General features: G+C 44.5%; 1 protein-coding gene across 1 annotated transcript in view; it reads right to left on the bottom strand.

The window, feature by feature from the left end:
• Positions 1-5246: 5246 nt before the first annotated feature.
• LOC106586152 (protein Wnt-6-like) overlaps positions 5247-12335 on the bottom strand; it is a 34331-nt gene continuing 27242 nt past the window's right edge. Inside the window, exons 3-4 of the mRNA XM_014173056.3 lie at positions 10028-10344; positions 5247-8878 (exon numbers count right to left, since the gene is read on the bottom strand). Of these exons, the coding sequence (XP_014028531.2) occupies positions 8417-8878; positions 10028-10344 (779 nt within the window). The 3' untranslated portion in view covers positions 5247-8416. The remainder of the gene's footprint in view (positions 8879-10027; positions 10345-12335) is intronic.

Genomic DNA, 12335 nt, shown 5'->3' with positions numbered 1-12335 from the left:
AGATATTTGTGTTGCATGATGCCCCTGCTCCACTGTATCATGTCCTGTATGGATTGGGTTTTTATGCTGGTAAAGTAAAATTCTCTTAAAAACAAAAAAGCTAAAATGTCCACTATTCTATTCCATCATATTATATTCTACCGCATTCTATTATATTCCGTTCTATTCTATACTGTCTGGGTATCCTCAGTTATTCCCAGATATTTCGTGACCAGGTAGTTTATGGTTTGAACTAAGCATTGGATGTGTTATTAATTCCTGGAGGGCAATAAGCAGGGAATCTTCTGTGCTGGTGTTTACCTATCAGCTGGCTCAGGCTCTCCAGAGCCCATTGAGGAAAATCAGAACATCGCTTATTTTCGTTACCGCTTGAATTACTCCTGAGTATCCCTAATTGGGCATAATTACATGTTTGTTTGATATTGTTATTGTGTAAGAACATCTGTGTGTGCAATGCTGGAGATACGACCAGAGAAGTATGTAAGACAGAAAACATCTCAGCAAACATGACCCCATTGGCCCCATGTGGGTATTTGGTAGGCAGGGTGAGCACGGGCTAGCCCACACCAGGCCCACAGCAATCCTGCATCAGCCCAACAGGTCTAGCCCACACCAAGTCCAACACTGGCTAGCCCACACCAGGCCAACACAGGCTAGCCCACACCAAGCCCACACCAGCCCAACACAGGCTAGCCCACACCAGACAAACACAGGCTAGCCCACACCAGCCCAACACAGGCTAGCCCACACCAGCCCAACAGGTCTACCCCACACCAAGCCCAACACAGGCTAACCCACACCAAGCCCACACCAGCCCAACACAGGCTAGCCCACACCAAGCCCAACACAGGCTAGCCCACACCAAGCCCACACCAGCCCAACACAGGCTAGCCCACACCAACCCCAACACAGGATAGCCCACACCAGCCCAACACAGGATAGCCCACACCAAGCCCAACACAGAATAGCCCACACCAAGCCCACACCAGCCCAACACAGGCTAGCCCACACCAAGCCCACACCAGCCCAACACAGGCTAGCCCACACCAACCCCAACACAGGATAGCCCACACCAACCCCAACACAGGATATCCCACACCAAGCCTAACACATGATAGTCCATACCAAGCCCAACACAGGATAGCCCACACCAGGCCTAACACAGGATAGCCCACACCAGCCCAACACATGCTAGCCCACACCAAGCCCAACACAGGATAGCCCACACCAGCCCAACACATGCTAGCCCACACCAACCCCAACACAGGATAGCCCATACCAAGCCCATCACAGGATAGCCCACACCAAGCCCAACACAGGATAGCCCACACCAAGCCCAACACAGGATAGCCCACACCAAGCCCAACACAGGATAGCCCATACCAAGCCCAACACAGGATAGCCCAATACCAAGCCCAACACAGGATAGCCCACACCAAGCCCAACACAGGATAGCCCATACCAAGCCCAACACAGGATAGCCCACACCAAGCCCAACACAGGATAGCCCATACCAAGCCCAACACAGGATAGCCCACACCAAGCCCAACACAGGATAGCCCATACTAAGCCCAGCTAGAGAAGGGGGCTCATTTGATTATTGTGTGGTGTGCACACATTTTTATGCAACCGTTACTGAGAGTGTGGTTCCAGTTTAAGCCTTATGTTGTGCGATGCCCAATTTTGGGATCTTGTACACTGCCAATAATGAAGTCTTTAAAAAGACTTCAAAAAGTGCATGTGACGTGAGAAACTTAACAGTTTCTCTTGTAAAAAAAATATATATATGGATGATAGTAACAACTTGGATGTATTTCTGATACAATAATGTATCACATTCCATAAATACCTTTAACGCTGGGAAATTATGCAATTTATGCATTGAATGAAATTCCTAATAAATGGCAAATATGCATTGGTCCAATGTGGGCAGCCTACACGGGGACAATATTTTAGCCTGCATTGGGCCCACATTGGGCCAATTTGGGAATATTTGCTATAACATTTTTTTTGCTTATTTCAGGCAAAGTGAGGGCTGCCTTCATCAGATATGGGCTACTCACACAGGGCCACACGTGGCAAATGCATTGGGGGCTAATGTCCAGCCAATGAGCAAAGGTGCATTGGCCCAATGTTGGCAGCCTATATGGGGCCAATATTTTTGCCTGCATTGGACCAAATCATGCCAATGTGGTCATGTTTGCTGGGATAGAATAAGAATTGTGAAATCTCTGCTGTTTGTTGCTGTGCAATTATAAATATAATTGCAGTTGCTGGCTAATTGCATAGGTTTCGTAACTGAAATTACAAACACAAACACATGCAAACACGCACGGCCAGTCTCTCCGAGCTTTGCTCTACTGTGGGAATATTGTAGTGGGATCTCACTGTCTCTCTCTCTTTCTGCTATAGATGGTGGTCTCTCTCTCTCTCTCTCTCTCTCTCTCTCTCTCTCTCTCTCTCTCTCTCTCTCTCTCTCTCTCTCTCTCTCTCTCTCGCTATAGACAGTGGGCAGTGCTGACCCAACCATCTGGACTGTCTCTCTCCGTGGCCTCCTGTGAATCATCCACCAATGTCTTGTTTATCAAGACAAAGGATCACAACAAATTACGGAGCGGAACTTTTACAACTTTACGTAAGCTGCACATAAACCGCAGAAAGGAGGAGAAAGAAGTGGCTTGAGGCATTATCGAGGAACAATCTGAGGAGAGAAATGGGGTGAAGATCTTTATCTGAAGATATGCTGGGCCTGAGCTTCCTTCAAAACCTTTAAGTGGAGTGATCGCAGGTGACAGAGATGAAGATAAGGATGAGAAAGCAGGGATTTCGGTCTGTTGAAGCACCTGGCCAACTAGGTCTTGTCAGCTCAGTGCACTAGTGTCTCCATCCCAAATGGCACCCTATTCCCTTTATAGTGCACTACATCTGACCAGGGCCCATAGGGCTCCTCTGTTCAATGTAGTGCACCATATAAGGAAATAGGGTGCCATTTGGGACGGAGACATTCGTGCACCGAGCTGACCAGGCAAAAAAGAAACTACAGATTACTATGGTTGGCCAGTGGCCTTGAACAGAGAGTTATACTGAGTGGAGGATTTGAAAGCCACACAACAGTCAACAAAAAGCTCCAAACCCATACGTATTGGTGTTGCAAGACATCCATCGCAAACCAGCTATTTCACGACACAACATTTCAAGTTGTCTTTGAAGCATGGCTCAGATGGGAGAGAACAAGAACACCCTGTTCAAACAGCGCCATCTGGTGTCAGAAGATCATACTGTCCTCTAAATTGGCCCTGAATCTCAGTGCTGATTTTAGGTCAGTTTTGCCTTTTAGATCACAATGAATAAGATTGCATAGACAGGGGGACCTGATCCTAGATCAGCACTACTGCTCAGAGACGCATGACACATACGGCCCCAGGACTCCATACAACTGAACCATATACTGTATCATAAATACTCAACAAGAGGGATGTACTCAAACAGTGAAATCAACATTTGATTCCGGACAGAGACAACTCCATTAGGGAATTCCCGTGTGGAGTGTTCGCAAACAACATTGTTTATTGACACAGTCCTGGAGTGACTGTCCTGAAGCCTGTTTTCTTTTGAACAGGCATTGCCAAGTCAACCTAAAACAGCAGGTTCCTCAATCACCCCCCGACCAAGCAGCAATGTTTTTACTGCAAAGGATAACAAGGAGGTCTACTTTTACTAAACAAAGAGTGCTCAATTGTATGTTCATCCAGCCAAAGTAACGATACAATGTAGGTAATTGTGTTACTCACATAGTATAATGCCATGGACCATGGTGGGCCCCTCTCAGTCAGTCCACCAGGCAGACAACAGCTGAACTTCCAGCTCCAGCGGGACGTCTCGCTCGTGAATATCATTGTTTCATCCAAACACAGCGCTCACACACTGCTAGAACGGAGGTTTACACTCTGTGGGTTATAATTAGATTGATTAGGATCAGATCAAATCTCACACAACGTTTGTGAGTGGATTTATAGTCGATAGCATCTCGGTGAAGAGCAAGAGAAATTCACAAAAGTTCACAGAACATTATGGTGTTATGTTGTAACAGTTACTCTAGCTCGCACTCTCTCCTTTGTTCTTAGCGACGAACAAGAAGAGATTCACATTTAAGTAAATTTAACTGGCTTTGAGAGGATTTCATGTTGACAGCTACTCTCTGTGACAAACATGTTTCCCAAATGACACCCTATTCCCTATTTAGTGCACTCACTACTTTTGACCAGAGCCATATGGGTCCTGAACAAAAGTAGTGCACTAGATAGGGAACAGGGTGCCATTTGGGACACAGACAAAAGTTCTAGTATCTAAAGACCTATGCACCTTTAATGATAACCTCTAAGCTCAGTGACTAGACCACCGGGAGTTCATTCATTGCCCTTACGATAACCAGACGCTACCCCAGGAGGACTCCTATTGGTCTGATTGATCCAAGGAAATGACTGTCTGCCTCATGACATATATCCACTTACAGTGGCAGGCCTTCATTAATGTCTCTGTGTGTTTTACAATCAGCGGGCAAAGACAGACAGATCTCCGAATACACCGCATTCCTCAGGGCACTGTTTGGAGGGGGACATGTGGAATAGTACACCTCTTCATTGAAACACGGCAGGGAGAGCGAGAGAGGCAGCCACATTAATACCAGAGCTTCTATAAATCTATCTACTGTCTATGCAGTTCCTCTGACTTTACCATTGCTGAGCCGTGGCAGCTTGAGGAGAGAGCGCCCCTGGCGCTTTCCATGTCTGTGGCCTACCTCTGCCTTCAACACTGCTGGCTCCGCTGCAATGTGAATTCCTGGAAAATATGAACTTGTGTCGACTTGCAAGGCTCAAACTAATACAGCGGGGTTTTTTTCCCCAACACCATAAATAACTAAAAACAACACCTTTGTTGCTGAGTGGCAAAAGGATATAGTTGAAGCAGAAGTGTCGAAAATATCTTTTAGAGAATGGTCATTGGGAGTGAGGTGAAACCCTCAACCCTGACCCAGTATGAAGTCAACCAGTTAGAATAACACTTACACGATGTGTTGAAGGTCAATGGAAGGAAAAAGTGACATAGGTTTCTATAAATCTACCAGTTTATACAAGGGTAATGAATCTAAATCTCTGCTTTATCTTGGTCTAAAAAAGTTAGTTGATGTAGTTCACATCAAATACAACAAAAATATTTTAAAAATGAAATACCCCAAAAATCAAGAGTAGAGAGAACAGTTGACTTTTTATTTGTATAGTAAGTGCAGAAACTCACTTGTCAATTCATTCCAATTTCTACACATACTGTAACTGGAAAATAACAACATGGATATGAAATGAACTTTGTAGAATACAAACGTTTAATCAATGAACAAGCAATTATGAAAGTCAAAATTCTGTCTCTGAATCCAAACAAATGCTGACGAATTCTCTTCAGATCATTCAACATGCCCTGACAAAATCATGTTTTCAAAACTTGGAAATTGTGTCTTCCCTTAGAATCAAGAAAACGTCAAAGCAGCTTTCTTCCATTTTGACAAGGGCTGTTTAAACATACATACAGTAACAGCGAAAAACTCCTGGCAGCCCAACAAGTCCTAAAGTTGCTCTATGGGGATAATATAATGGCCAGTTTTTTAGGTACACCCATCTAGTACTGGGTCAGACCCCCCTTTGCCTCCAGAACAGCATGAATTCTTCGGGGCATGGATTCTACAAGGTGCGGTGTTCAAACGTTGCTAGGAAAACATTTCACACACCATTACACCACCGCCACCAGTATATACCGTTAACACTAGGCAGGATGGACCATGGACTCATAATGCTTACGGCAAATCCTGATGACTCAACAGGAAACGGGATTCGTCGGGACAGGCAATGTTTTTCCACCCTCAGTTGTCCAGTGTTGGTGATCGCATGCACACTGGAGCCGCTTCTTGTAGTTTTTGACTGATAGGAGTGGAATCTACTGCAATAGCCCATCCGTGACAAGTTGGACGTTGCGTGATGCTGTTCTGAACACCACTGTTCTACTGCGCCGTTATTTGTCTGTTTGTGGCCCCCCTGTTAGCTTGCACGATTCTTGTCATTCTCCTTCGACCTTTCTCATCAACAAGCTATTTTCCCCAACAGGACTGATGCTGACTGGATGTTTTTTTTTGTTTGTCGCACCATTCTCAGTAAACCCTAGACGCTGTTGTGCGTGAAAAACCCAGGAGGCCGGCAATTTCTGAGGTACTGCAACTGGTGTGCCTGGCACCAACGATCATGCCACACTCAAAGTTTTGGCCATTCTAACGTTCAATCGAACAGTAACTGAATGCCTCAATACCCGTCTGCCTGCTTTATATAGCAAGCCATAGCCACGTGACTCACTCTGTAGGAGCGAACCATTTTCGGTGAACCTAATAAATTGGCCACTGAGTGTATCTGACATAGGAATAGCCACATTTGGTCTGATTTCCTAATTTGGTCGACTGCAACCCAAACTTAACAAGGTAAAGTGGTCAATTCTACTGCTTTCGTAAAGTATGCCTAATATTGTTGCAGAGCTCAGTCAGAATAGTTCCATTATACCAAGTTTTTCTCCCTTAACGTGATGTGCTTTTGTACAAAAACATCATTTATGTAAATGAAAAATCTAATGGTGCGGACTCCAGGCAGGACTAGTAGCTCCGAGGATAGAGTAATCTTGTGCAGTGTGTACCCACTGTCATGGTAACAATATTAACGATGAACCCTCTGGCAAGGAATAATCTGGTCATAAACCATGGCATATTGGCAATAAATTGTAGCGATGTCATCCCTCATTGTACTCTCTCTCTCTCTCTCTTTTGCCCAACAAAAGATCTTACAGATCCCTGAAAGGTAAGTAGCAACAAAAACATACTCTAAAAGAAGGGTAAGACACAGTACACTTAAATACCTTAGACCTATACACGTAAAAAGTGAAAATGTACAGCTCGTTTGGGTACAACACGCTTCATAAGTAATTGTTATTATTAATCACGGTGAAGATAGGTTTTGTTTCCCCCATAAAAATGAGCAGAGATCTGATCTGCATATTCCGAAGAACGTAGGCAGAGAGTCAAAAGAAATGGGCTTCCTGACATCCAACTCACTTCAGCGAGTTGACTTATCAAAGAGACAAATGGATGGATTCATTGTCAGCATTGTATGTGATTGTGGAATGGCCATTCTGCACAACATGACTATATGTAACAAATCTATACGCAACAAATGCTTTAATTGAAAGTGCATACAAAAGCCCTGTATATTAAACAGATAAACATAATATTATACTTTCTCAATACTGCACCTCATCCGAAAAAAAGTCGCAACTCGTTTCTCCATTTGCAAGCTACTCAAACAACAACCAATGTAACATATGGTTTACATAGACAGCTCCCATATCCAAAGTGCTTTTCAGAGAGATGGTAGGCACGTTCCTCACCTAAATCACTATGAGTAGTCTTGTCATAAAATGTTCATAAATAATAGTCTCGGGTGTCAGTTCAGCTCCTCACCATGAAACATGATGGGGTTCGTCCTCCAAACAAATAACCCCCACATTTCCCTTTTTCATATGTTTTGTGCTTGATACCTGTATTCCATGTAGTGCATGTCCATTTTCCTTTTTCATAACATTCCAGTTACTGTATATAGAAACGTAACATGCTGATGTGCTTACTATCTTATTACCAAGACCATAGTCTTATTTTCCACACCCAAAAGTCATTATGCTTTTGTTACAATAGTCCCCACTTGTAGTTACATGGTTAACTGACTATGAAGAGTGTTTCCCTAATTGTGGGTTGTAGCATGTTCCTAGAGGGTATTGGCATTGGGTTTGAGGCTAGAAACAGTTGTTATGCTATTTTCTGGTTCAATGGCAAAAGGCTTGAGGTGGGTCACTGTGCAAACACGTTTGGGAACCACTGCTTTAGAGGCAACGACCTCCGTACCGACGATTGAGAATGGTACCAAGCTATCTGATTGTCTTCTATGAGATGGGACCAAACATTCTGTTCTAGAGCGTTCTCGGAGCTGAAATTTTACTTTTAACCTTAGATGTGACCTTCAATATTCCACTCTGGAGAGCTGGAACAATTGTTGGGTAAGTTCCTTCAGTGGGTTTCTAGAAAAAGAGCCTAAAAGAGCCTCCGTTTCAGGATCATAGAGCTCTACGTGGTGAGCACTGGAGTAGTGGCCATTCTGGACTGTTCTACAGCTTGAGAGAAGAGTTACTGCAGCTGACTGTCCAAGATGATCCTAGATAAGATACTAATCTCTCAGCGTGCTCCTGAATTGAACAGTGGGAGCATGATCTCAGTGCATCTTTCGTGTGAGGCAGAAGAGGGCAGGCCTGAAACCAACCCAGCTTCACTATGGTAATGCTAGTGACAGAGACTGAGTTCTTTCCTCACCGAGCACTTCTTACACTGCACCACGCAGCACCAGTGGAAGCGGCAGAGGCAGTTCTCCTCGAACACCACCGTCTCGTCCCGGTAGCCACGCTCACAGCACAGCAGGTCACAGCCACTCACGTCCATGGCTGTGCTGTTGCACATACGGCCCCGCGTGCCCAGTGAGCCCGTCTTCCTATTGGGCGAGCAGAAGTCGGGCGACTCGGCCGAGTAAATCAGGTCCTGTTTGTCCGGAGGCTTGATGTTCTGGCCTACGGGAACCAGGGTCTTGCCATCATTGCCTCCCATCACCTTGGAAGCTCCATTGAACCGTTCCAGCAGGCGATCACCCACCTCGCGAAAGTGAGGCATCTTTTTCCAGCAGGTCCGGATTGTGCAAGACCCGGACAGGCCATGACATTTACATTCAGTCCTCATATAATTCCTCACCGCCTGTAGTAAAGACACAGAGATAGATAGGTGAGATTAAAGCAGACACAGTTCAGAAGGAATGTATCCCCTCCCCCACCCCCAACCGGCCTCTGGCCTTCCCAGAGCTCACAGGCCTTGACATCAGAACAGAGATCATTGAGTTACAATTGAGGTAATTAACCCATTTTTCATGCAGAGTTCTAACCTCCTAAGTCTTTAACCTCACTTTGTTGTTATTCTACATGTATGCAACCTTTTCTTCTTGTTTTTAATTCAAAACCTGTCTTCCTGAGACTATAATTGGCCCAACTACACAGCCACTCCTCCCCATTTACCTGTCTCTGACCCCTTGGGAAAGGTTTTGGCTTGTGTGCCAATGTAACATACTGTGATGAAGCAATACTGACAGGGGTGAGCAAAGTCCCAGGAAATTCAAAGCAATAACCTGTAATTAGCTTCTCAAAAGAGCAGACAACCTCCTAACTGAGTGCAATGCTCCTCTCTTCCTATCAACAAGGAGGCCATTGTGAATCCAATATTTCACGTTTTCAACATACATGTACTGTATTGAGTCTTTAACAAAGACCTGAAAACGTTAAAGTTTTACAAGGAGAAAAATTAGTAGCTACTTGCCTTAAAGCCTTGAAAACAAACTGAGGCTCACACTTGTTTTCTTTTATCCGAAATATGATTCTTGTTAAAATATCAGTTTACATTGTTACAGAACTACAGCTAGAGGCTGTCTTGGATGATGCATTTGATGAAAAGAGGAACATTCAGCTAAACAATGAATACTTTCAGCACTTAGGCCTAATTTTCAACTTTGTTTCTAAAAAAGCCATACAAATAAATGAAAGAATTTCACTTGATGATCGTGAGCATAATAAAAAACATTTGACATGTATGCTTGCTTGTACTTTTGCTTAAATCAGCACAGGTAAAATAAAAGATAGGAGATGAGTGTGTTTGGAGGGAATTATAAAAAGTTAATTCACAGCCTGGGATGGTCTAGTGTTCGAAGCTGCTGCTTCTGGAGCACATTGTACCACTGGCAGCAAGGGGCCCTTTCAGCTTTATTTCCTTTCTATCTCTACCCTTTGTAATAAAGGATTAAAAAGTACAAAAGGAGTGCCACAATCCTTATTAAAAAAAGAAAAGTGAATTCACTACCAGTCGTCCTGCTTCGTTGTTGTGGAGATCGATCAACGTCCTGATGTCACTCTTGCCCTTTTTCCTCTTGGCATCCATGAACTGCTTGGACTTCTCGTAGCCAAACTCCACGTCGTCTCCGCAGCCGCCCCACTCCCACTTGACTCCCTCGCCAGAGGTGGTGGTGGAGGAGGAGGAGGAGGCAGGCCGGGGGGGAGCCCTGCTCCTGGTTGCCTCACAGCCACACTGCAGCAGCTCCCCCATACTGCAGGCCTGAGTCACCGTGTGGGTCACCCCAGCTGCTGTGATGGCGTACACAAACGCTGTCTCCCGGATGTCTGAAAGACACACACACACACACACACACACCACACACACACACACACACACACACACACACACCACACACACACACACACACACACAGGGGTGTCATCAGAGGAGTGAACAGAACAGTGACCCAGGTCACATACCGTGCTGATACCACTGGTATCTGAGATAGGGGGGGGGCTAGTACACAGCTGCAGGACTATTTGTGTAATAGGGGAGTTACCACTCTAGCCCAGCGGGATGTACGGCTGCAACTGCAGATTGATCCTCTGTCTTTATTTTAGGGACCACAACATCATTCTAATTTGTATTGTCCTTTGTTGCTCTGGAAAAGACAACATGTCTATGCAGTGTTCCTAGCTGCTATAAGGGAGAAGAGGAGGTAGGTAGTTAGCGGTCCATTGTGTCCAAGCTGAAATGAATGACATTTATTTTCTGGAGCTGGAAGACATGAGCGTGTAGTCACCGCTTAGCCCTGTGCCAATTCCATATCGCATGATTCAGTGAATGGGATTCATTAAATCTAGTGAAACGGAATCGGTGCCGTGCGAGGGCCCTTCAGACCAGCACCCTGTGATATTAATACCAGCTGTCCGTCTGCACACCCACTGATGGCTCCATACAGGCCGGTTCTGTGTGTGTGGCGTCTCCCTGCCAGCCCAGACCCAGCATCAGCCCCAGCCCAGCTTGGACCAGCACCTGAACACACAGTCCTCCTCAGTCCTCCTTACATACTGCTCCAATAAAGCCCTTCCCTGCCTGCCTGTCGTGCGCATTGTGAAGGCCGTTCCCCATCACACACCATCCCTGTTTCATCTCAGGTTTAGGCTGTAATAGATCTGGGGGGGGGGGGGAACAAATGTTCTACTCCCAGGACAATTGAGTGTACAGAAGGGACAGAGCTGACTAACTCAATAACTTCTGTTGAGACTTCTCTTAGACAGGCCAGTCATGTCTGCTTTTGCAGGAAGTTTCATATAGGCTGCGTCCTAAATAGCACAATATTCCCTTTATAGTGCACTACTTTTGACCAGGGTCCACTGAGTGTACAAAACATTAAGAACACCTTCCTAATATTGAGTTGCATTCACCCTCTGAATGACACACACACACAGTCCATGTCTCAATTGTCTCAAGGCTTAAAAATCCTTCTTTAACCTGTCTCCTCCCCTTCATCTGAGAAGTGACATCAGTAAGGGATCATAGCTTTCACCTGGATTCACCAGGTCAGTATGTGTCATTAAAAGAGCAAGTGTTCTTAATGTGTTGTACTCTCAGTGAATATGGGTCATTCTACAGAAGTGATGCAAATTGGGGGTTAAATGTTTTTTTTTTTTTACATTTGTATCCTATTTCTCCAAAACTTTAAGCATGTCTTACAACACACTGTGTGTCAGATAGACATATCTATCAGTGGAGGCTGCTGAGGGGAGGACGGCTCATAATAATGGCTAAAACGGAGCCAATGTGTTTGATGTATTTGAAACCATTCCACTTATTCTGCTCCAGCCCTTGACATGAGCCCGTCCTACGCAATTAAGGTGCCACCAACCTCCTGTGATATCTTCTACTCACACACTTTGTTTGTATTGCATATTTGAAATAATGTACTGAATTCCAGCCCACTAAACTTGTCACTACCGAAACATAGTGATAGTTGCAGCAAAGGGAGAACCATGCACAGTAATTATCATTTTGATTAACCTTTTAAACGTTATTTGCACACAACATTTACAAAATAGGAAAAACATGATTTTTAACCAGATTTTCAAAACCTTTCAATTTCATTTATAGAAATATAATCTCTATTATTCTCTGTAAAAGGTTCAATGTTGATTTTATGAATCTGAAACCTATTGATTGATTGAATTACTTATGCATCTAATTAGTTATGTCGTTAGATGTTTAAATTGTCACTTTGTCTCTATTGTGGCAATATATCAGGCGTTTCGGTAGTGACCAGGCGTATACATTCGGAACATAATTGCTTACTTAATTG

Source organism: Salmo salar, chromosome 25 (assembly GCF_965601325.2).
Source record: "Salmo salar chromosome 25, fSalSal1, whole genome shotgun sequence".
Lineage (NCBI taxonomy): Eukaryota > Metazoa > Chordata > Actinopteri > Salmoniformes > Salmonidae > Salmo > Salmo salar.
Note: the sequence above shows the minus strand (reverse complement) of the source record. Positions and strands in the feature narration are given on the sequence as shown.